This window comes from Momordica charantia (assembly GCF_013281855.1).
Source record: "Momordica charantia cultivar OHB3-1 chromosome 3 unlocalized genomic scaffold, Mcharantia_2.0 BLBB01000003.1, whole genome shotgun sequence".
NCBI lineage: Eukaryota > Viridiplantae > Streptophyta > Magnoliopsida > Cucurbitales > Cucurbitaceae > Momordica > Momordica charantia.
In genome coordinates, this window is record NW_028275161.1 from 5,319,503 (window position 1) to 5,346,090 (window position 26,588).

At 39.6% G+C, this 26,588-nt stretch overlaps 2 protein-coding genes across 2 annotated transcripts; both read left to right on the forward strand.

The window, feature by feature from the left end:
• Positions 1-982: 982 nt before the first annotated feature.
• LOC111024503 (uncharacterized) lies at positions 983-6,446 on the forward strand. The gene is made up of 3 exons (XM_022302205.2): positions 983-1,548; positions 2,953-3,120; positions 4,841-6,446. The coding sequence occupies exons 1-3, from the start codon at positions 1,027-1,029 to the stop codon at positions 6,332-6,334; spliced, it is 2,184 nt and encodes a 727-aa protein (XP_022157897.2). The 5' UTR covers positions 983-1,026; the 3' UTR covers positions 6,335-6,446.
• Positions 6,447-20,347: 13,901 nt separating this feature from the next.
• On the forward strand, positions 20,348-21,418 carry LOC111024502 (uncharacterized). Its single transcript, XM_022302204.2, has 2 exons — positions 20,348-21,139; positions 21,221-21,418. Exons 1-2 carry the CDS (start codon positions 20,348-20,350, stop codon positions 21,416-21,418), a joined length of 990 nt encoding a protein of 329 aa, XP_022157896.2.
• The last annotated feature ends 5,170 nt before the right edge of the window (positions 21,419-26,588 follow it).

Consider the following 26,588-nt stretch of genomic DNA (forward strand, 5'->3'; position numbering starts at 1 on the left):
GGATTCTCATTCACATTTTGCAAGGAATAGAGAAAAGAGGTATATAACCACTCATTTACCCAAGGGACACCCCGCCCACAAAACAAACTAAAACCATTATCTATATAAATAAAAACCTCACATCAAAAACGAATTCAACATGGTCCAAATAAAGTATTCCTTGTCCTAATCAAAATCAATTCCATAAGATCAGTTTTTTAATTATTTAGTTAGGTAAAGGATTGATAAATATTTATATAAATAGATTGGGGAAAAGAGAGAGAGCAATTTATTTATTGATGTTTTTGCTTACGACCTCTTTCACTTGGGTGCAAGCACACGAAATATAAGAAAAATAGTATTTATGTGGCATTTATTTTTATGTCCACCGCCACTACAAATTTCACAACTCTTTTTTTCTTTAAAATATAGAAAAAACATCTCCCTTGTATTTTTTCCTCCTACCAATAAGCTCCTAAGCTCCTAAATAATGGAGAAAATTTCTGATACTACAGTTAGTATGGATACTCCTTTCATTGTTGGAATGATTGTTTCCAACGTAGAGTAGATGCACTCTCATAGTACTAAAAATTGTTAGGTTCGTAAAAAAGTGCAAATAGAACCCTACATTAACTAGAGAATGGAGTGATCTATGATATATATAAGAGAAAATAATTATCTTCACCGGTAAAAAGTCTTTTGGGGAAACAAAAAAAAAATCGAAAAAGTTATGTCCAAAACGAAGAATATCATAATAATGGGGTTCCTTCGGTTTTCAGGAAAATAGTGTTGATATTGGAATAAAAGTACATAAACAAGTACATAAATTTATAATAAGATGGGTAGATACTAGAAAGAGGGAAATGCATGCGTGTTAAATTAATGGCCTGCAAATGCAATATGTTATTTAAAAACTAGGAAGAAAATGTAGGGCCACATGGGTTCCACTGAGAAACCCACAAAATTTCCAAATCATTCATTATTCCTTCTCTACTTAAACCTCTCTAAACCCTGCAATATTCGAACCCTCAAAATTAAATTACACCAATGGCATCCCGAGCGGTGTGGGTCACGTGCCTGGCCTCCGGCTGCCGGACGGCGGTGGCCTGCGCCGTGGTCGCCTTCGCCACCTTGTACGGCCCGGCCGCCCTCCGCCGCCAAGTCACCTTCCCGGCATTCTCCTACGTCACGGCCATCCTCATAGTGACCAACGCCACCGTCGGCGACGCCGTGCGCGGCTGCTGGCTGGCTCTGTACGCCACGCTGCAGACGGTGTGTCCGGCGATGGTGGTGTTTTGGTTCATCGGACCCACCAAGTTCTCGTACGAGACCATCGCGCTGACGGTGGCGCTGGCCTCGCTCGTGGTGCTGCTTCCGAGCTCCACCCATCTGCTCGCCAAACGGATTGCTTTGGGTCAGATTGTGATCATTTACGTCGTCGGTTTCATCGGCGGCGCCAGCACCGAGCCGCTCATGCACCCACTACACGTCGCCGCTACCACCGCCATGGGCGCCGCCGCCAGTGTCTGCGCCACACTTCTTCCCTTCCCTCGCCTTGCCTTTCTCGAGGTAATTCTAAATTGCAGTAATTGATATCACTCTTTTTTTAGGCCGCAAGGAATTTTGACTTGTTTAATTGATATTATTATTAAATGTCGGATAACTAAAAAAGAAGTGCAATTTTTCTTTGGTCTTCACCAACAAAACTAGAAACGAAGTATTTTCCTACTTAAAATTCTCATGGACTATGACTTATTTCTTTGCCCTGAGATAGTTTTGAAAAAAAAAATTAATAATAATAAATGAATTCTACCTTTCTTTTTCATATTTGTAAAAAAATTCACTGTAAAAAAAATAAATAAAAGCGTATTGTTCTATTTATAGTATTCTGTTTTTAGTACAACTATTTATAGTAATCTTCTGCTAACGACTTTATACGTTCCCATATCTTTCTTAAACGTGATTATCCAATCAGTCAAAGTTAGACGGTTAGACTACAGAGAACTGTCATTTTTTCCCCTTACTTTAACAAATTACACGGTTAAAATATATTTTCATCTTTAAAATTTACTTTTGTCATTCATTCTGTCCGTACAGTTTGAATAATATATTTTTACTAAATTTTACTAATTAAACTGACATAATTTATTATTTTATTATTGTTGATGAACAGCTATAATAATAATAATAATAATTATTATTATTATTATTATTATTATATTATTATTGAATAGTTCATACAATAAAAATGATATATTATATATCACTTGGTTATGGTCAATAATTAGAGAAAGAAAACTATACTTTCAAAAGAAATAACATTTTGCTATAACATTTTCAGCATTCATATTGAAAACTCTTCAAATTCCAAACAAGATAAAAGGGGTAAATTTTAAAGACCAAAATTAATATTCTAATTCAGAAATTACACTTATGTATCTAGGTTGAAGGACAATATATGTAAAATCCTCCTTTTTTAATTTTGATCAGAATATTATTATTTACGTTTTTAATTATTTCATTATAATTTTTAAACTTTACGAGAATATTAAAAATAATTTTTTCCGAACAAAAAAAGTGGGTATAATTTTTTTTAGTACAACAAATGAGAAGTATGAAGGTTTGAACATGTGAAGGGAAAAAGTAGATGCCAATTACCACTAACTATATTCATGCTGACAAATATAATTACTATTACACCTCTATAAGAATTGATTTAATGAACAATTTTTTTAGTACAATATGCAGAGACGAAAATTTGAACTCACAATCCTTTAATCGAAAATAGGTATCTTAATTAATCGAAATTGAACAACTTTAGTACATATATATTTACTATATGTTGTACGTATATAGCTTATCAATGTAACGCTAATTATGCATTCACCATCGTTATGATTACTTAAAATATTTTATTTAGAAAAAATCTAAACCATATATTAAAAGCAAATTATTATATTGTATGGTGTGAAGGTGAAAGAGAAGAGGAAGGAAGTGGTGGAGAACGTGGGAGAGCGGTTAGGGCTGTTGTTGAAGGCACTGCTTAGTGACAATGACGCAGTGGCTGCAGGGTCCATATCTAAGGCTTTACTATTGTCTACTTCAGCAACCAAACTCCTGCGCCACATAAGACAATACCAAGTAAGCAATACAAACTTTATTTTTATGGAAATTTAAATAATATTAGATTCAAATTTCATTTCGATATCTATAATTTCGATTGTGGTTCATATTAGTCATTATATACTTTTAAAACATCCATTTAGATCACTCTATATACAACTTCGGCTCGTTTTAGTCTTGGTACTTTCGTATTATAGGGGCTAAAATGAACTAAATCCAAAGTAGATGTACAGTGATAATATTTAAACCAAATATTAAAATGTGAAAAAATAATAATTAAAAAAATTATTTTAGGCTTTAAAAAATTACTGTTAGTCAATAACTATCAAACAAGGAGTAGAGAAAATAGAGAGAATACATAGACAATTAAAATTTCGCTATATTGTTCGTCCTTGAAAACAAACTTAGTAACCTATATATTTATATTAATATTATTTCAAATCATGATTCAGACAAGAAATCTAATTGAAATAATATAATTTAAACCATGTCCTAATTTAAATAAAATAATTTAAATAGTATTATTTAATAATATAATTTAACACACAATATAAAAAAAATGTATTAGTTAGTATTATTTGACTTAATTATTAGCTTAGAATATATTGACCAATATATTTTTAATTATCTAGTAATGGATGATTTTGTGTAAGAAATAAGAATCCAATCTCTAAGACAAAATCGTGCATCCCAAAATTGAAAATATCTATTTCCGTACCAACCTTTTTCTTTTTGGACCTTACATCAGCAAAAACCACTTATATGATTTCGGTTAAATATACACAAATATTTTTTAATTTCTAAATAAAATTTGGGTACATGATAATTCCAAAATTAGCCCAAATATTAAGTTTATAATTTTATAAAATGGACATAAATTACAAACTTATAGCATCACATGAGATCAATTAAAATTCACTTTTTGTGACATTTTCTAAAAAAACCAAAAAGTAATGATATTTTTATAAGTAAATATTTATTTTATACCATTTAGATTAAATTTCCGGCGATGCCAGGAATTACAGAGGTGGGTATATTCTATTATTAGTAAAAACTTTTTTTAAACCCTTTTTTATTTCATAATTGTTTTTTTTATATAGTTTTAGAAGATTTTTGCACTAATTAAAAAGAAGCAATTTAGGTACATGTTAGTATTTTTAAAAATTAAAAAATCACTTTTGGTTAAAATTTTGAAAAAAGAAAAAGGAAAAATCCTTTGAGTGGGCTAAAATCCACAATTTTTCTTCTAAAAAAGTCATCCAAAACTCTTATGTTTAGTCAAATTTGTCAACTGCTTCAACACTAAACTTGATCTTGAGATAAAGTTAATACCTCCCCAAAATTAAATTCCAAAATTGCCCCAAACTACCCAATAAATATTACAACCAATAGAAATCTACAAAATACAAAATCAAACATAAAAAAGGCATATATCCAAGCTCATCCTCAAACCAATATTGAATCTGAAGAGCAAATACCAAGTCATAATTATCTTATTCAAGCAAAAACTTAATTCATAAAAATATTAACATATAATTGAAAAAATATTTAAATCCTCGCAAACAATAACCAATTCTTACGCGAACCACCATTGAAAAATTACAGTTCATTATTTTTTCAAAAAACAATTTCTTGTGCATAATATATTTTTTTAAAATTGTCAAACATTTAATTGTTGCGAGAAAAGCATAGGGACAAAATTTAGAAATAAACATAATTTTTGTTTTTGCATGGACAGCCAAGCATGCAATGGGAGTGGGTTCCGTTAAAAAAGTGGCGGGCAGGATGCGTGAGATTGCAAGAATTAGAAACGCCGTTAAGAGGAATGGAATTAGCTTTATCCAACATTCCTTCCTATCCAATCGAAACACTGCAAAATGAACCGCTTAAGCATGCTCTAAACGCCTCGGAAAATCACATCCGTCAATCTCTAAAGCAAGCCAACGCCCATCCGCCGTCCGATTCGCATACTTTCCCCGAGTCAAACCCAGACGACGACGACGCAATGAACACCGTCGATTTGATTCACACGATGCCCACAAATCCCCAGCATGATCTACCCCCTCTTTTCTTCATATTCTGCATGAATCTCCTCTGCCACAACAGCAACAACAAACCCCAACCACCCAACAAACCAGAGCCAAAGCAATCAAAAAGCTCGATTTGGACCAGCTGGGCACCACAAGTAACGCCATTGCCAGCGCTCAAATCTGCAATTGCGCTGGGGATTGCGGCGTTTCTGGGGCTAATTTACAGCAAAGAAAATGGATTCTGGGCCAGCCTTGGGGTCGCCGTCAGCATCGGCTCCGGCAGAGAGGCCACGTTCAAAGTTGCCAACCTCAAGCTCCAAGGGACAGTGGTGGGATCTGTGTACGGAGTGTTGTGTTTTGTTGTTCTTGAAAAATATTTACTCGGAAGGCTTCTCTGCCTTCTCCCTTGGTTCGTCTTCGCCAGCTTTCTGCAGCGCAGCCGGATGTACGGCCCGGCTGGTGGCGTCTCCGCCGTCATCGCCGCCGTGATAATCCTTGGCCGAACAAACTATGGCTCGCCGCGAGAGCTTGCTTTCGCCCGAATCGTCGAGACGATCATCGGAGTGTCCTCCTCCATCGCGGTGGACATCCTTCTGCAGCCCACCAGAGCTTCAAAAATGGCCAAACTTCAGCTCGCTACCACTTTACGCGCGCTACACAACTGCATCGACGCGCTCACCGAAGCCGCTCACTTGGATGCCGCTCGTAGGGCCTTGGGAACGGAAGTTGGTGAGCTGAAGAAGTTCATCGACGAGGCTGACGTCGAGCCCAACTTCTGGTTCAGGCCATTCCACGTCAGCTGCTATAAGAAGCTGTTCACGTCCTTGTCGCGTATTGTCGATTTCCTCGAGTTCGCCGCTCACGCAGTCAGAATGCTTCGCGACAGCAACATTGGAGACGGGCTCGAGGAGTTTAAGGAAATGGCGAGGTGTTCGGTGGAATGTTCGTTGAAATCTGTGAGAGTGGAGATTGAAGATTTGGAGGATGTGGAGATGGGAGAGCCACGTAAGATTGAGGATTTGGTTGGTTCAATTGTGCAGCGGTGGGCGGAAAGAGGTGAAGAGAGGGAAGGGATCGTGGAGGTGAGTGCTTTGGGATTCTGCTTGAGAGGGTTGATGAGGGAGATGGAGGAGATTGGGAAGGCATGCATAGAGCTGATTCAATGGGACAATCCTTCCACTACTCATGCTGTACAAAAGTAAAAGAAAAAAAAGGCTGAGAATTTTATGTGATGTTTTCGAAAAAGGGTTGGAGTAAAAATGTAAAAACATTAATTTTCTGGAAACAAAGGAATGGTTTATGATTTTATACATATATATCTGAGTAAAATAAAATGTTTGCTTGAGGAATGTAAAACACTAGGACAAATTTACAAGCATACTAAATTTTTTGGGATTGGAAATTCTCTAACGGTTTAACATCTGTTGTTACGATTTATCGCTAGAATTTAGACAAATTATATTGCAAGGATTTCTAACGACATGTAACCAACTGTAGTAATTTATATTTATTACAGTGGTTTGTTTGTAGCACTTGTTAAATTGTTGTAATATTCATATAATTGTATAGCAGTTTTAACCATCATGAGTTGAGTAGTCTATTGGTCCAAAGGAACAGGGTTAATCGAGAGAGAATAAATTCAAACTCTATGACGGACACCTACCTTAAGAATTAAGTAATTTTTATGTGTTTCCGGCACCAAATGTTGTAGGATCGCAAGTTTGTATTAGCTGATGCAATAACATATGTAGCAATTTGTTTATAGGAAAGTTTTTACCACTCCAATTTTTAACACAAAACACTCTCCAAGGCTCTTTGCATCTTGAGGACAACACAAATACGATAATTTAGAGATTTATTCAAAAATTTTAAAAGAGTTATACATTAGGCTTTGTAATTTTATTTTTAACACGAATGAAATAGTTATTTGAAAATTATTAAGGGTCATATTTTGGTAAATAATAATTTTACTCTTTTAAGTTTTGAATTTTTTAGTATCTTTCTTATTGGTTTTTAAAAACTTGCCAATTTCAAAATACAATCAGTACTATTGAAACCTAATGTTGTGCTCTGACTCAAGCATAACTCATGGGTTATTAAATTAAAGAAGTTGGGTTGGCCATTAGTTCTTGTTTAAATCCAATTATGTGACTACCTTCTTACATGGTTTGCAACCCTAATTTGAAACAATTCTTCTTACCGTGAGATTGAGAAAAAAAGAGACAGATGTTACACTCTTTTTGACTGCAGCAGTCGAGGGTGGAAAAATCTACAGAAGAGTTTGTTTCTTTCTTCTTGTATTTTGTCCATTGTCTTCATCTTCTTCATGGGTTGTTCTGCTTAGAGCTTGAGTTTGTTATTCTCCCTCGTTCAATTTGTTATTGTTCTTGGATATTGAAGCTAATAGAAGTTTTGCTCTCACCTTGCACAGTAGATGTAGACCACATTGGTCGAACCACTATAAATATTGGTGTCATCTTCTCTTCCCTTATCTACCTTGATTTAGTATTAATATTGTTTGGTGGATTATTTATATTAATGATTGATATGTTTGATAAAGAAGAAGTGGTTATTGGCCCATTTTGCACAACACCTAAATTATATCTAACTTCTTTCTAATCACATCTTAAAAGAAAAAAAGAATAGAGAAAGAGTGTTATATGTCTTAACTGTTAAGCTATACTCATGTTCACATGTAGAGATTTGAACCTAAACATTTTGATCAGAAATATATGCATTAACTTAGTTGAACTGTGATACATTTTATTATTGATTTATAGATTTTTATTTGGGTGGGAGGAGGTGTTTCTATAATTTTACAGAAAATCGCAAAATTTTTAAGTAACTCCTAAAAATATGTCCCCATCTAAACCTCACATTTAAAAACCTCAAGTAAATTAAATTATTGGTTTTTTAAAATAATATTAAAAATAGGCCAGATTTTTGTTGTACTAAAAAAATGGCCTAAGATTTAACCCCCTCAATATAGATTTCTCCGTCGCCTGCTTTTGACGCCATCTTCCAAACCAAATGTCTACACCATTCTCTTTTCCTTGTAATAGGTTTTGGTTGCCCATCTCAACTCCTCCGCTCCATTTCGGTTCCATGCTATGCATTTCCCGATGAGTTGTGAATCTTGAACCGTTCTCAAAGCCTCTTAATCTATTCTAGTGAATCGAACAAAAATATAAGTTCTATACTACGGAATTCGCTTGTTCAAACCCACCCTTAGAAGCCAAGATGTATGATACAACTGCGTCGTCACCTAGTCAGCTGCTTCTATTCTAAATGAAGACAAAATTCTCGTTCCAGGTTCTTCTGTACTAGTTTCTTCATCATCTTCTTCCAGACAATCTGTGTATATTTTCAATTTCAAGACCTTATAGGTATGTTTCTTACTTTTTGAATGCTTTGTTATATTTCAATCAAGGTGAGTTTAAATCTTCCAACACATGCACAAAATGAAGATGTCTGGTTGGCAGTTGAGAGGTATATATGCTGTTGGAAATATGTATTGAACTTGAATATATATTGTTATGGGAAGATGAAGCTAGACTCGACAGGTGAAAAGCATCACATGTCTAGGGCTCAACCAGGCCAAAGGCATGACTAAGTCCAGGGCATGACCAAGCCTAGGGCCAAACTAGGTCCCAGTTGACCAGGTCTTGTGGTCGATCAGCTAGTGCACGTGCCTGATTTTTGTGCTTCGCCAATAAGCCCAATGATGGGCTGACTCTCATTCTCATGTACCATGTGACCCACAATTTTGCTATCTCGAAAGCCCAATCTATTTGAGAAGATAAGATATCATATCAATCATAGAGTTTTTACCTCTATAAATAAAGAGAGAAACCTCACAATCAAGGTACACGACAGAAACACTACCTATTGCTACGCTTCACATTAAACTCCGATTTTGACTTAGCATCAGAGTGTGTGTTGCTAGCACTACACCAGTGTGTAACCCTTATATTTTGAAGGTTTGTCAAATCCCCTTTTATTGTTGAAGATTGGCGCAAATTTGATAAATCCCAAAAAGACCAAATTCCTGCATCAACAATTAGCGCTATTTGTGGGAAAGTAATTCAAAAAAAGATCTTCTTAACTAAGAGAAAGATAGTTCAAGCAACATAGTCCAGAGAAGTAGTATGTTAGACCCTAATTAGATCTCAGAAGGTGAGCGATAAGATCTTTGTAGGTGCGTTCTACAGCCACTCATGGGATGAGAACATGTCATGTCATTGGCTCGGTATCTCGAGTGGATGACAACTTAACCACCAGTGGGATGAGAGCATGTCATGTCATAGGGACAAATTGTGCAACCAGTTCGGTGTCTCTAGCGGATGACAACTCGATCGACGACGGAGAAAAGGCCAACCTGAGCCTTTGTGGAATGGAGTCACTTACCTCAAGGAGAGGAAGCCTCGCTGAAGATTTGGAATCAATCCCACTTACATCCAAAGAGTGACGAGTCAACATCGAAACAAAGCTGGAGGTTGAGAATGGGTCTCGTAAATTTTCTTAGAAGCAAACATTGATATATTTGCATGGTCACACGAAGACATGCCAGGGATCGATCAAGAAATCATGGTGAATTGACTTAATGTGATTGAGACTTTAAAACATTAAGGCAGAAACGTCGCACCTTCAACCAAGCAAGGAATAAAATTGTAGCCGAGTAGGTAGAAAAATTATTAAAAACAAAGTTTATTCGAAAAGTTCATTATCCTTAATGGTTGTCCAACGTAGTATTAGTAAAGAAAGTCAATGGTAAGTAGAGGATGTGCATTGACTTTACGGATCTAAACAAAGTCTGTCCAAAGAAAATTTTTCCTTTGCCAAGAATAGATCCACCGGCAAATGCAATGCTGGACATGAGATGTTGAGTTTCATGGATGATTATTCTGGATATAAATCAAATTAAAATGTATTTGCACAACCAGGAAAAAACTTATTTCATTACAAGTGAAGCTTTCTACTGCTAAACTGTGATGTCATTTGGGCTAAATAATGTCTGATGAATAGAATGTCTGATGCACTGATCAGTTGAAATATGGATGTACATAGACGACATGCTGGTAAAGAGTTAACAAACTAATCAACATGAGACAGATTTAGCCGAAGCATTCAAAGTTTTAAGAAAATACAAAATGAATCTAAATCCAAACAAGTGTGCATTTCGGGTCACCTCATGAGAGTTTCTTAGATTCATCGTGCATCAATGAGGAATCAAAGCAAATCCTGATAAAATTCAAGTTGTGTTAGATATGGATTCAGCTAAAAACTTAAAGCAACTACAACCTCAACGAAAAAATAACTGCACTCAACAAGTTTGTAAGTTGTAAATGTCTCCCATTCTTCAAAATCTTGAGAAAGAAGGAAAATTTTGAATGGACAGAAGAGTGCAAACTTGCCTTCAAACAACTTAAAGAAGTACCTCAGTTTAACAACATTCCTCTCAAATCTTGTCCTTAGTGACGAACTCTACCTTTACCTTGTTGTTTTCGAAACTGACGTAAGTTCAACATTAGTGAAGGAAGAGAACGACCATCAATCTCCCATTTACTACATGAGCAAGGCCATGGAAGATGTAGAGACCAAATGCCCACAAATCGAGAAATTGGCACTAACATTGATCACGTTGGCTCGAAGGCTACGTCCCTACCTTCAATCATATAAGGTAACTGTTTTAACTAAATTCCATTTGAGGCAGATCCTAAAAAAACCTGAGACCTTAGGTCGACTAATGAAATTGGTAGTAGAACTTAGTGAGTATTGTTATGTATCCACAACCAATGTGAAGGAAAGTGCAAGTGTACATTATTCTCGCCAATTGTAGTATGAAAAAGGTCGAAGTCCACAGGGACTGAGTATAAAACTCTAAGTGTGCGCTTAAAAATACAAAAAATGCAAATAAAATATAATCAATGTTGTATAGCTAAAACTAAGTAAAACAATATAAAAACACAGAAAGACACTCCAAAAGAGAAAATACTGTAAATCAAAGATGCTGGGGCAAAGAAATGCTTTAGCAAAACGAACAGAAATGAGAAACACATAATGAGATGGGAACAGGGGAGATAGCTATATCCCTTTACTCGCTCACAGATAATGAGACGCTCTAGCATGAAATCGTAGATGCTGAAACCAACATGGTTCCCTTTCGAGACACCCATAAATGATTATTTACAACTACTGTTGCTAAATAATCAAGCATTAAAAATAGGTTATAAGCATAGTTAGGCGAACCGTATTCCTAAGCATCCACAATCCTACTAGAAAAAAGTAGACTAACCACAAATAGAACCAAACAACCTCCTGTACACTCTTCTGAGTCATACAAGATGCAAACAAACTGATAATGGTGGCCAACAAGATCTGTGAGATGGAAATATTCAATCAACTCTATTTAACAGCAACAAAAACATGCTACAAGATCAGTTCACAAGTTACAGCAAAGGAATCCCCCACCAAAATGGAGGTTTAGTTCATGGAGAATAAAGAAAATACAATGGATAAAGGAGAGAAGCAACCCATTTGGTAAGAAAGCTCTAAAAAGTCACTGAAAACCTCCAGCTCAGTAAAAACTAACGGCTCTCCATCTTCCTTTTGTCAGCTTCTTTCCGAAATGGGGTAGCTCTACCTGTATTTCAGCACATTCGAGAATAATTCCTTCCTTGGGATCTGTCTTTTTGGTTGGGTCACATGAAACTTTTATATCAGGCCTTACTTTCAGGGCAACACACAAGTTGGATGCGGTTAAAATTCGAGTGAATGAAAGTTATTGCACTACTCAGAATTGTGGCCGCATAACAGTGCTCCAGCACGGCATGCTCTGGCATAAAAAGCTCAAGTAATTCTCCTCTATTTCAACTGCACTTTAGCAACAACTCCAGATTTTGTACGATTAAACCAAAAATAGTGGGAAATAAGCAGGAACTTGCGTAAATTCATCAACATGAGGATTTAACATGCTAATTAACTTTTTCACTCAATTCCTCACTTTAGCATGCTATTTACACAAAAATCATGGCATTAAAGCACAAATTAACCCAATTAACTAATAAAATAACCCTCTTTTGGAGAGTCATCAGGTACGTTATCTACTGCAAATTGGGAACAACAATGAAAGGTCAGACTATGGCAAATTCTATAACCGAACTAACACTAATGCCAAAAGGCCTAAAACACCGAGTCCATAACATCTAGCCTCAACGCATTCTATATCTCGAAGAGAAGCCATTATGGAAACTCTATATGGATGTATCCTTGAACATCAGAGGTTGTGAAGCAGGTCTCTTACTCATCTCTCCCGATGGAGAGCGATTTGAGTACGCTTTCCGATTCAGTTTTCATGCTTCCAGCAACGAGGCCGAATATGAAACTCTACTAGCAGATTGAGAATGATCATATATATTGGTGTCACCAATCTCCTTATTCTAGGTGATTCACAATTGATTATGAACCAAGTGAAAGAAGAATTCCAAGCTAAAGAGTCACAAATGGCAGACTACTCGGTACTACTTTGGGTAGGTGTTTATTGCAAGATTGTTGTTAGGGAGGTAATAGTTAGTTATTGTATCTTAACCACTCCCCTTCCTTCATTTTGAACTTAGTATAATGAACTTTGCCCTTTAAGTACTACAATTTTGGGTAGGTTTTGTGGCTGAATTGTAGCGTCTATATCTATTACCTATTATGTGTATTGTATGAGAAATAGGAACATTTCAAGATGTGTTTTTTTATGTTTAGGTACGTTCACGTAAAAAACTAAGAGTTTCTCAAACTGATTTGCTACGTTTTTTTTCCTACAGTTTTTAGCTTATGTAAAACACTAGTACTTTCTAAAATTGATTTGCTACTTCTAGTATGTTGTTTTTTATATGTGACATTATATGGGACAGGGAAATACTTGCAATTTTCCATCAAAAATTTCAACATCACTTTCAATCAACACCACATCAACAATCAACAAGGCAACTGAGAGGAAACTCAAAGGGGAAATTCAAATAAGAGAATCAACGACATTTCTCAATTTACCCAAAAACATTGAAGAAATTAAGCTCGAACGATGCTCACTTTTGGATAGTTTAGGCTATTGTGAATTTTGTGTACAAGTTTAGATAAGTAAGTGTATATGACAAGGGAACTTATTTTTTTGTATTCATAGACATGCAAAGGCGATAACAATTATATTTTTGTAGCTAATCATTTTGGAAAAGCCACAACTTGTGATAGAAAGTGTGAATGAACAACATAACTATACTATTTATGATTAATAGATATATGTTCAATGACAATTTATGCTAAATAATAATGTGATGTTTTTGAAAAGCCACTGCTATTATTCGTAAATTCTATGACAATTCAATTTGTTCTTGCACTCAAGTAATTATTCTAATTGCCGGAATTTGTTCGAGTTTCCCTTAGATATGGAAACTAAATATTTTTGTGAGGGTTTCCCCTAGATTATGATAATGCGTTATATTACTCTAGGAGCTACGATGTTAATATTATATATTCAAACTAACTAGTTCAATAGTTTTTTTTTTTAATTTACCTACGTTTCAATTTTTGCAAGATACAAAGATAAGATAATAAAAACCAATTTAAACATTTTGAATTCATCAATCATTATCTATACTATATCTAAATGGGACTATGGAGTAGAATCTTTGCCTCCCCATTTTGCCCCCAACTTTTGAATATATACATATTTTTTCCTTCAAATTTTTACGAGAGACACGACTGTTCGAGTTAAAGTGTCTGTTGAGATAACAAATCTAAAAAGTTGTAACCATTCGATGAAACAAGGAGTTTAATCCAAAAGAGTTGTAACTGTTCGAGTGAAAAGGTGTGTTGAGAGAAGTTAATCCAATGAAAATTACTATTTGATGAAGTGATGCATGTATCCACGTATAGGTGTCATAGCAAATAATCTATAAAATGAAAGATTATATCTTTTTCTTTTATGACCTAAAACTCATTTCCAAAATATTAATGAAGATTTTTCTTATTTTTGTGAGTGAAAACTGAACCATCTCAAAAAAATATTTGAGATTCCAGAAACATATTTAATTGATTAAGAGGTAGAGTAACAAAATCATGTATTCGTATTATCTTCAACTTATATTTCTTTTAGATTATTTTAATTTTTTTATGTGGATTACTTTTAAGTTATATATTCATGATACCTTCGTGTTTTAATATTTAATTAATGTTATTTTCAAGTTTAATTCAATATTTAGTTAAAGTTCTTTTCAGGTTTTAAAATATATTCATGTTATATTTTAGTATTAGTTTTCTTATTTATCTTAATATGACTTTTTGATTGTTGTTGTTCTTATTTTATTTTTTTTTTGTCATGTGATTCTTTATTCCACATTTTTTCAACGATTTCATGACATATATAGTATTCAGTTTCTCTCTCAAATTTTAATTCTTTAATTTTGGTTCATTCTTCCTTATTACATAATATACAAAAAATAAAAGAATGAATAAATAATTTAAGAAAACACACAAAAAGTTTATTGTTGTTTTCTTAAAAAAGAAAAATTGACAACGAATAATATATTTTATTTTTAAACAAAATATTAGTACCATTTAAAAGTTACGTTGAGTTGTTATTCTATAAGTTAGATTGGTAGAAATATTATATTAAATATATTTTATTTGAAACAAAATATTAGTGCATTTAAAAATTCTGTTGAGTTGTTATTCTATATGTTAAATTGTTAAAAATATTATATTAAAATGTTTATCATCACGTGCAATGCACGTGATACTAACTAGTATAAATAAAAGTATTATTTCATTATATTGACTTATAAAATGAATATCAAACATAAATATAAAATAAAAATGTGAATATTCAATTTAAAAAAGTTAATTTTCATATAAAACTTACTCTTTCATTTAATATTTAGAGAACAAGAAACTATAAACAAAGGACTAAACATAATTTTGTTTTTCTAAATAAAAAAGATAGAACAAGAAGTAAGAACATGAAAGGCATTCTGTTTTTATTTATTAAAAAAAAAAAAAAAGAGAATAACGAAAAATATTTTCGAACATGCATTTATTTATTTATTTTTCTGACATGCGCCATTGAGAAATGTCTCTAGTACAAACAACAATCATAAAAGGGGTTTTTTGAAAAACTGAAGAACTTTTCGAACTTAATTGAGAAAAAACGGATGAGGGTTGAAATATTTGGGTTTTTAGGGTATTGCGTCTATTGAAAAGACGCATTTGATAAGTTTTATACAAATGCGTCTCTAAGCGATGCATTCAGTGCTCCATCGGACGACGTTATAGATGGTGTAACAGAACGACGGAAGGCGTAAGAGATGCATCCGGTTTTTTTTTTTTTAATTATTTTGTTTTTACTTCCCTTCACATCTCATCCTAATTTTTATTAAACACCATAATTACGATATTCGTATTAAACAACTTCACTCGTATCTCATCTTAGAGGAATACATACGTTGCCGGTTTTCGTTGAATGGACATCACTACGTTTTTTTTCTTTTGAATTAATTGTTTTATATATTTATATTATTTTGTGAGTATTTTAGGTTAAGAGTTTATTACTTTATATTAATAAATGTTCAAAATTTTGATGACTACTTTTTTAAAAAATATTTTATTCTTTTATATTAACATATGTCTTTCATCTCTTTATTAACTTAATAATTAATAAATTTTTATAATAAAATCAAAACTCAAACTTCATAACTTATCTAAATTTTTTAATTTTCGATTAAATATACTTCATAAATACAAACATCAAAATTCATAAAAAAAAAATACATAGTTAAAATTGAAATTACATGTCTTGAAATTTCATTGATTACAATAAAACAAACCTCAAAATTATTAGAAAAAAATTAAGACTTAACCTAATTTCTATTCTTGGTCATTTGGATCATCATCAAGGATGTTTGGGGTAAACATACCCAGGATGCGTGAAGGACACTTATTGGTGCCCAGGTCCACCTCGGCCCTGCCAAGGAGACTGGGTTCGACCATTATAAAAGGCTAAGTATAGACACCAAGGTTCGACCTGGTTGGGGCTCGATCTGCTCGGAACTCGACAGGTTCGACATGAGAAAAGACATATAACCGTCGGTCGTGAGTACTGTCGGATCCGCCACCTATAAATAGAGGGATTCATTTCATGCTCAGGTATCGAATCTCACCTCGAACTAAATACGGAGTCCGACCTATACTGACTTGAGCGTCAGAGTGTTTTACCCTCTTGTGCAAGTCCACTCTAGTGTTCAGGTCGAGACCAGAGACTGGGTTCGAGTTTGGTTCAAGAAATATCGTTGTGCTGATCTTTGCATAAACATTTGGCATCGTCTGTGGGAAAGTCATTTTAAGTCATTTCGATCTAAGAAACATACGCAAAGATGGTGCAGCCAGCAAACTCTGCTAATACGACGGAACAGAGGGGTTTGAACGCTGATAACGACCCTCAGCGAGACCTTGACGCTAGAATAGTCGAGGACCACGTTCGAGCAGGACAAGAGGGAGATCTGCCACGGAGATCTGCCCGCCATGCGAACCAGGAGTTACTCCCTGCTCACCCGAAACCTTCAAAAGCCAACCGAGGTCGAGGTGGGACCTCAAGAAAGGCCTCCCGAAGGGCTGACCCGACGGCAGACCCTTAGGCTCTAGCTACTCTCCAACGCGAGTTGGATGATATGCGCCATCGATTGCGCACAATGGAAGAAATGTACGCCGAAGCGGGCTAACCGAACAACGTCTCCCTCTAGAGTCTCAGGCGTACACAGAGAGAAGGAAGGCCAGGTTCCATCTCTCCACCCTGGCGACCGCGAGCCCATTCCCAACAATGAGGGGGTGGATTATAGCTTGCGGGACAACGATCTTATAAAGCACTTTACTGATAAGAAAAGAGAGCATCGCGAGAGTCGGAAGACTCTCCGTCCTACTCCCGAGAGTTCTCCAACTCTGACTTCAAGGCTCAATCAAAGTATAAGCCTCTAACACCAGAAGCTGTGATCACCAGGGAAGAGTTCGACCTGATGAAACACAGGTTCGACGAACAGGTCGAGGCGCTCAAGGCCAAGTGCGAAAAGAAAGAGTGCTCGTTTGACGATGGCGACCTGGGAGAATCGCCATTCACCTCGGACATTTTAGAGGTTCCAATCCCTCCAAAGTTCAAGACTCCCACCATGAAGCTTTATGATCGGTCTAAGGACCCAAAAGACTATGTGGAGGTCTTCGAGGGCCTCATGGACTTTCAAGCGGCAACAGATGCAATCAAGTGCAGCGCCTTCCAGATCGCGCTCACCGGCAGCGCGCGCTTGTGGTACCGAAGACTGCCGGCTAGGTCGATCTCGACCTACTCTCAGCTAAGAAAAGAATTTATTAGCCAGTTCTTTTCTCGGCATTACGACAGAAAGACAGCGACTCACCTCGCCACCATCAGACAGAAGGAAGGTGAGACGCTGAGAGAATATGTCACAAGGTTCCAGGAGGAGTAGCTGAAGGTCGCGCACTGCTCCGATGATTCGGCCATGTGCTACTTCCTCACCGGCTTGGCCGACGAGACCCTCACTGTGAAGCTCGGAGAAGAAGCCCCAGCCACTTTTGCCGAGGTCCTGCAAAAGGTGAAGAAGGTTATTGATGGGCAAGAGTTCCTTCGAACCAAGACTGGCCGACCTGAGAAGCAGATCGACCAGAAGAAGCTAAACCAAGAGAAGAGGAAGGTTGATTCTAAATCTAAGGACAAGGGATCGTCCTCTTCCGGCAGCTGAACCGAGTATCGTAGGTCGAAGATCGGCCACAATCGAAGCCGACCATACGAGCGTTATACTCCAACCACCATCCCCATCTCTGAGATACTTACAAACATCGAGGAAAGTGGGATGGAAAAGCTCCTCAAGCGACCTGAGAAGCTCCGAGGAGACCCAGAAAAATGCAATAAAGATAAATATTGTCGTTTTCATCCCGATCACAGCCATAATACATCAAATTGCTGGGAATTGAAGCGCCAAATTGAAGACCTTATTCAAGATGGCTACTTCAAAAAATTCGTTGGAAAACCGAGGTCCAAGTCGGTAGAAAAGAAAGAAGAGAGGAAGTGTTCAAGGACGCCGCCTCGTCGAGATGACGGACCTGCGGTCATCAACACTATTTTCGGGGGCCCGAGTAGGGGCCAGTCTGGAAATAAAAGGAAAGAGCTAGCTCGCGAAGCCAGGCTCGAAGTATGCGTCATCAGGGAGCAGAAACCGACTTGCTCAATTACCTTCGGCGATGCCGATCTGGAGGGGGTCCACCTACCCCATAATGATGCACTGGTGATCGCCCCTCTTATTGATCATGTCCTGGTCAGAAGGGTATTAGTAGATGGAGGCGCGTCTGCCAACATCTTGTCCCTTCCGACATATCTGGCCTTGGGATGGACTAGGTCTCAGTTGAAGAAAAGTCCAACACCCTTGGTTGGGTTCTCTGGAGAATCGGTCTCCCCAGAGGGGTGTATTGACTTGCCGGTCATGATCGGACAAGATGCAACACAAATAACGCAGATGGCCGAGTTCGTGGTGATCGATGGCAGGTCGGCCTACAACGCCATCTTCGGGAGACCCATCATCCACTCATTTCGGGCCGTCCCCTCCACACTACATCAAGTCCTGAAGTATTCAACCCCAAATGGAGTGGGCACGGTCCGAGGTGAGCAAAAGACTTCAAGGGAGTGTTATGCATCCGCGCTTAAAGGATCGTCTGTATATACCCTGGAAAAACAAACCAATCAAGACGAGCTGCGAGAGTCCGAGGCCGACCTGCCTAGAGAAAGCAAAAGGCAGTTCTCCCCACCAACAGAGGAGCTCGAGCTTGTTCCCTTACTTAGCCTTGAAAAACAAGTAAGCATAGGAACCAAGCTGGGGGCCACTGACAGGGAGAAGCTGATCAACTTCCTCAGGTCCAACTCGGACGTCTTCGCATGGTCTCACGAGGACATGTCAGGCCTCGACCCAAAGATTATGGTGCATCGCCTCAACATAGACCCATCATTCCGACCTGTAAAGTAAAAAAGAAGACCTGTAAATAAGGAGAGGAGTTATGTAATTGTTGAGGAAGTTAACAAACTTTTAAAAGCCGAATATATATGAGAAATTCTGCATCCCGAGTGGCTCTCTAATGTTGTATTAGTTAAAAAAGCTAATGGGAAGTGGAGAATGTGCGTGGACTTCACGAATTTAAACAAGGCATGCCCAAAAGATTGCTTCCCCCTGCCGAGGATCGACCAGCTCGTGGACGCAACGGCCGGGCACGAGCTACTCACCTTCATGGATGCCTACTCCGGATACAACCAAATCAAAATGCACTTGCCAGACCAAGATCATACCGCGTTCATAACAGACCAAGGTCTGTACTGCTACAAGGTGATGCCTTTTGGCCTAAAGAATGCGGGTGCGACCTACCAAAGGATGGTGAACAAAATGTTCGCCAAGCAGATCGGTCGGAATATGGAAGTATATGTGGACGACATGCTTGTCAAGAGCAAGCAGTCAAAGTCGCATCTTTCCGATCTGACCGAAGCCTTTGGAGTACTGCGCAAGTACCAAATGAAGCTCAATCCGACCAAGTGTGCCTTTGGAGTCTCCTCAGGGAAGTTCCTTGGTTTTATGGTAAACAACCGTGGGATTAAAGCTAACCCAGAGAAGATAAAGGGCGTGCTCGAGATGGAGGCACCCAAGACTCTGAAGCAGCTTCAGTGCCTCGATGGTAGGATTGCAGCCCTGAATAGGTTTGTGTCGAGGTCAACAGATAAGTGCCTTCCTTTCTTCAAAGTTCTGAGAAAAAAGGGACCGTTCGAATAGACGGTAGAGTGCCAGCAAGCACAGGAGCAGTTGAAAAACTATCTCTGCTCGGCACCTCTACTCGCAAAGCCATTGCTAGGACAGAAGCTCCACTTATACCTCGCAGTGTCTGACAGCGCTGTCAGCTCTGTCCTGATCAAGCAGGAGGGAGTGCGCCAAAGTCCCGTTTATTACACCAGTAAGGCCATGACTGAGGCCGAGACCAGATATCCCCAAATGGAAAAGCTGGCCCTCGCCTTAGTCACCTCGGCCCGGAGACTTAGGCCGTACTTCCAAGTGCACGCCGTCGTAGTACTTACCAACTTGCCCCTAAAGAACATTTTCCATAAGTCAGAAACATCAGTGCGCCTGATGAAGTGGGCAATGGAGCTAAGCGAGTACGAAATCCAGTTCGAGCCAAGAACTGCATTGAAAGGGCAAGCAGTGGCCGATTTTATCGCGGAGCTCACCCCACCACCTCAGTTGGCCAAGTCTGACCCTCTATGGACAATCTACGTTGATGGATCCTCCAATGAGAAAGGGTGCGGGGCAGGAATCCTCTTACTCGCACCAGGCGGCGAGCGATTTGAGTATGCTCTACGGTTCAACTTTCAGACTTCAAATAATGAGGCTGAGTACGAAGCACTTCTGGTAGGCCTACGCCTTGCCAAAGGACTGGGGGCCATCCAAATCAAAGTCTTTAGTGACTCCCAGTTGGTTGTAAATCAGATTAAGGGGGAGTACCAAACGAAATACTTCCGAATGGAAAAATACCTAAGCAAAGTCAGATCGCACCTCACCCAATTCGAGACTTACGAGGTGAGTCAAGTTCCAAGGTCAGAAAATTCCAATGTTGATGCCTTGGCGAAATTGGCATCAGCATATGAGACCGACCTGGCCAGGTCAGTCCCAGTGGAGATCTTGGACAATCCTTCAATCCTGGATCCGGAAGTGATGGAGATTGACACTCCATCGCCTTCATGGATGGATCCAATCGTCATGTTCATCAAAGGAATTTCGCCTCAAGATTCAAATGAGCAAAAGAAGATGGCGCGGAAAGCAGCTCGGTTCATACTCCGGGATGGAGCGTTGTACCGACGTGGCTTCTCCCTGCCTCTGCTTAACTGTGTAACTCCCGTAGAAGGTCTTTACATCCTTAGGGAAATCCACGAGGGAGTGTGTGGAAACCACTCTTGCGCCAGGTCGTTGTCGGTCAAGGTGGTTCGACAAGGGTACTATTGGCCCACTGTCGAGCAGGATGCAAAGCAATTTGTGAAAACCTGCGACAACTGCCAGCGCTTCGCAAATATTATCCATCAACCTCCCGAACTGCTTACCCCCATCTCGGACCCGTGGCCATTCGCGCAGTGGGGAGTAGATATCATAGGTCCTTTTCCCCTGGGCAAAGGGCAAACCAAGTTCGTCGTTGTCGCTGTGGACTACTTCACCAAGTAGGCCGAGGCCGAGGCACTATCCCACATCACGGAGTCCAGAGTCACATCTTTCATATGGGCAAACATTGTATGTCGTTTTGGTATACCAAATGCTATCGTGACTGATAACAGAAGGCACTTCGACAATGCAAAGTTCAAGGACTTTTGCAGTAACCTGGGAATAAGTCATCTCAGTTCGTCCCCTGCTCATCCGAGCGCCAACGGGCAAGTCGAAGCAATAAACAAAATTATAAAACAAGGACTTAAGCTGAGGTTGGACTCCAGAAAGGAAAGATGGGCCGAGGAGCTACCCGAAGTGTTATGGTCATATCGAACCACCTCGAGAGAGTCAACTGGCGAAACTCTGTTCTCGCTAGCCTTTGGCTCCGAAGCTGTTGTTCCAGTAGAGATCGCCATACCAACAGACAGGGTAAAGCAGTACGAGCCAACAAGGAACGAGGAAGAGTTACTCCTTAACCTTAACTTATTGGAAGAAAAAAGGGAAATGGCTCAGCTGCGCTTAGCAGAGTATCAGAACAGAATGACCAAACATTACAATGCCCGAGTTCGACCTCGAAGCTTCCAAATTGGACATTTAGCCTTAAGGAAGATTCAGAGTCATGTGGGCACCCTTGACCCGAGTTGGGAGGGACCGTTCGAGGTTAAAGGCATAGTCCGACCTGGAACGTATATGCTGGCCGATCTGGAAGGAAGAGTGCTTGCGCATCCATGGAATGCGGAGCACTTGAAGCGCTATTACCCTTGAAATGTCAAAATGGTCCTAAAATGGACTTGTAAAAATTTTCAAGGGGTGGAACTTTTAATAAATGGAGTTATTTAATTTCATGACTCCGAGTTCGATTAGAAATTAAATGGGGGCCACGGACTTCCATAAGACTTAAAAGGCAAAAATTGATCAAATTCAATCCTCAAAACCCACGGGTTCGAGGTGCGATGTCAAAATCAATCACGAACCAAAACTCAATCCTTTGAATGCTTAAGTTAAAGGTGCGATGTTGAAGGTTCAAGAAATTCAATCGTCTAAACCCATGGGTTTGAGGTGCGACGTGAATATTAATTATGGACTCAAAATTCAACCCTTTGAACGTTTAAAGTTAAAGGTGCGATGTTGGAAGTTCAAATTACTTAACATTATCTTTTGGGCTTCCGAGTTCGAGGAGAAATATTAAAAACCAGTGAAGGAAACTCTCAAATTCAAACATTAAACGTAAGTAAAAGGGGCGATGTGGAAAGAGTTCCTCCCAAACTCAATCCTTTAAGCTTATGAGTTATAGGTGCGAGATGAAATTATTCATATAGGAATTCAAATTTACAAAAGCAAGTTCACAAGCCAAAGGAAAAAGCAATGAAAGAACAGTCAGAGCTCGATGTACAGAAGTGGAGAAATTAAGATTTCATTGATTAAAGGACAGAGCCAAGGCTTGTATACCTTGCAGCTCTGCCGAAAGACTTACAAAAGAAATAATAAAAAAAACAACAAAAAAATCTACAAGGAATCTGAGCTGCTCCCAAGGTGAGAAGATAGCTCGCCCTGAGAACCCAGAAGGTTGACCTCTTGAGATCCGTCCTGCCGTGAAGGAGCTTTCTCTTGGGTAGTGCCGACCTCGTTAGGCTCCTGACTAGGGGCATCGTCTTCGTCCAGGTCGGAGTAGTCGGAGTCCAGATCTCTAATGTACTTGTCCACCAGGGATGCAGGACCTGGAGTGCCGTTGGGCCCAGAAGCCCATTTCTCAGCATACCTCTTCTTCAGATCGCCGAGGTCGACCTGGAGGTGGGGCATGTCAGCAGCAATGTCTTTCATCAGAAACTTAAAGCCTGCATCGCTGAAGTCCTTGGCAAACCCATCAAAATCTGGGTGATGCCTGAAGGCTGCTTCAAGAAGAGCTCCGTTGGCGAGGCGTTCCATCTCCGCCTTGAGCTCACCAGTAAGACGCCCAATTGTAGCGTCCTTCCCTTCGAAGGCCTAGAGCATGTCGTCCTTCTCCTTAAGCAGTTGGAACTTTTCCTTCTCCAGCCCTTTAGTGATGGCGTGGGCAGCTCAGAGGTGGGCTTTATGCCTCTCATCCTCCCTCTTCAGCAGCTCGGCCTTGGCTTCAACCTCGGCCCTCAAAATGTCCACCTCGCTCCGAGCCTTCAGCAGCTCGCCTTTGAGCGTAGTGGCAGCCTCCAAGGCAGCAGAAGAATTCTCCCTCTCTTTCGCTGCCAAGGCCTCCCTTCCATCCAGCTCGGCCTTGATCATGATTGCTGAATGGATGGAGGCAGTGAACGCCTGTAGAGCACAAAAGGCAAACACAGGTCAGACCAAGTCACAAGTTAGGAAAATAAAGCAAAGTTTAGGAGTAGATCTTACCTCGATAGCGTGGTCAATTGTCCGTTGCAGCACGGACCCTGGATCGCTCACAAACTTGATGCTCTTCTGAGACAACGATCCAAGCATGCAGCCGAAATGCGTGACACCTAGTCCTTCACCCCGGAGCTTGACAGTTCCATTCTGAACCGCATCTTCACGTCGGATGTCCCCCCCCATCCGAGCTTCAAGGTCGTCCACCAAGTCGGCATGGCTTAAGGGCAGGGGGCCACGAGGTCCAGCCTCTAAGGAGGAGGTGGTCTTCTTCTTCTTCTTCCTCCTCTTCAAGGGAGACTCTTCCCTCGCTTCACGAAGAGGCGACACGTCCATCGCCTCGGACTCATCCCTTGAGCGCTTCCCCCTGGAGTGCTCCCCAGTAGAGTCCAACTCGATCACCGGAGTTGGAACTTCTGAAGATGGCTCAGCCTTGTCTTGAACCACAGGCTGAGCCACCGCGGGCGTTGTTGGCTACGTGCTTTGAACAGCCTTGAGGGCGTGAGCACGACCCTTGGATTGGCGCTTCACGCTGCTCGTGAATCCACACACCATCGCTGCCAAGAAAGCAAGACAAGAAGTCAGAAGTGCCAAAGTACAAAATTGAGACAAGGTCGAGCTCGACCTACCAAGTTCGGAATTTGGCCTTGAAGCTTCAACCGGGCGCACCAAGGGGTTGTAGTCTAAAAGCCCAGATTCTAGAAGCAGCTTGTCGGTCACCAAAGTTCCGATCTTCCGACCCCTTGGGAAATGATCTTTGTAAAACTTGAGGGTGTCGAAAGAGGCTTGTGTGAGCTCGGGAATCGGTTTGATCGACACTGCACAAGACAGAAAAGATTCAAGTTAGACATGAAAAAGGAAGAATAGAAAGATTTAAAGATGTAAACATAACGGCCTCATACCTAGGTTCCCAAACCTAACAGGCACTTCATAGAAGGACGACCTGATTCGTCCTTTTCCAGCCATTCACCTGAGGCAAAGAACCACTTCCCTACCCATCCTTTGATGGAGGTCGGCCCCTTGACTATACCACCCGCGCCTTTCCTCGTGCACATATAATACCGACCTGGTTTTTTAGCTATCCTCTTGGCCTCAAAGCACCCAAGAAGTTGGTCAACACTTAGTAGCTCGACCTCGTCCTCATCCCGAGCTCGCAACCAAAAAAGAATGGCAAAGGCAAAAATGACACCCCACCCATTGGGGGCCACTTGAGCAGGAGCCAGTCCAGTTCGATTTAAGAACTCCTGAGCAAAAGGATGAAGGGGAAGTCTGAGGCCGTACTCAAACATCTTTAAATAAAGAGTGACCCATCCCTCTGGAGGATTGTCAGCTCTTTCCCCTACCTCCGGAATCCTAAGAAGGATATCATTCGGAATTTTAAACCCCCTACGGAGGGGTCCGAGATAGTGCTCGGGCATTTTTGAAGGGTACTCCAAACCCTGGCCCGAGGTGGAGGTGTCACTATCCTCTTCATTATCCGAAAACCTAAAGTTTTCTATTTCTTCCAGCTCGGACTCTAACCTAAGAGCTAGGACCTCCCTAGAATCACATGGTTTGAGGGGCGAACTGCTTATAGTCCGACCTGCGCTGCCTAGGCTATCACTACTTGAAGGGGAAGACAAGAAAACTACCATATTTGAAAGAAAAATAAAAACAAGAAAAAGTGACTGACTTACAAAAGGGTTCGAGCTGGTTTCAGATCGAACTCCAGAAATTCAGGGAACATAGGGTTTGACCTGAAGTCTCAGGGCTATTTATAGCTAATCGGAAAAACCTCTGCACCGTACACGTGTAATCAACGAGCGGCTAGGATAATCTGGAGATCCGTAACGACGGAATACTTGAGTGCTCTGACAACCTGACAGATCGAAACATCTTCCGCAACGGTCATATTCCCTCTACAAATCAAAAGTCGCCATGTGTCCAGAATGGACTCGGATGAACTTATCTGCCAGGTCGAGATCAAACCTGACAGAGAGAGGGCCAATGTTTGGGGGTAAACATACCCAGGACACGTGGAGGACACTTATTGGTGCCCAGGTCCACCTCGGTCCTGCCGAGGAGACCGGGTTTAGGGAGACCATTCATTTATAGGGAGACCATTCATAGTATTATTTTGGCGGTTTTCCCACTCCTGAATCTGGGGAGCCAAAGTTTGTTCCCAATTTTGTTTATGACGCCCGCGTAGGTCATATGTGTGGAGACGTATATCTGTGTTGCAATGTACAGGAATATATTGTACCCACCCAAATTGACGCATAACATGGTCGGGAAATTGCCACTCTACCGCATAAAAACATATGAGAGGACTCCTAGTCGTCTATATAAGCTGACCAATAAGGCAATACTCGGGTAAGCACCCGAATAAGTGTCTATATGACTCCCAAATAATCTGCATTAATTTTGTAAGATAAGCCCAAAAAATAAATCCAACGTTAATAAACAATCATACATAAATAAAATTCATAATACTTGATCCGGCATGAGTTGATCCAACATGAATCGGTATTGGATAAGTACGTGAGTCGGGGATTCAGTAACTCTAAAATCATCGTTCCATCTACATTTATGAGAAGTTGAATGTTAGTTTTTATTGAAGAAACATACGTGTGAATTACTTGAACTAAAAAATAAAATTACGTACCGTACTGTCAATGGTCTATCTCCTAAGTTATTCGCGTGTATATGGAGTCTGCGTGGTGCTAATAAAGGGAAGCGATCGCATGTCAAAATTTGTAGTAATATAACTGGCCCTACTATATCTTGTGCATCTATAGCTACAGCTTTGCATAACTGTCTATAAAGCCAGGCAAGACAACCTGCACCCCAA

Coding starts and splice junctions, on each gene's coding strand:
- LOC111024503 (XM_022302205.2), top strand. CDS start 1,027: ATGGCATCCCGAGCGGTGTGGGTCACGTGCCTGGCCTCCGGCTGCCGG. Junction 1,549..2,952: donor CTCGCCTTGCCTTTCTCGAG/GTAATTCTAAAT, acceptor TATGGTGTGAAG/GTGAAAGAGAAGAGGAAGGA. Junction 3,121..4,840: donor GCCACATAAGACAATACCAA/GTAAGCAATACA, acceptor TTGCATGGACAG/CCAAGCATGCAATGGGAGTG.
- LOC111024502 (XM_022302204.2), top strand. CDS start 20,348: ATGGAGCTAAGCGAGTACGAAATCCAGTTCGAGCCAAGAACTGCATTG. Junction 21,140..21,220: donor TTAGGGAAATCCACGAGGGA/GTGTGTGGAAAC, acceptor ACTGTCGAGCAG/GATGCAAAGCAATTTGTGAA.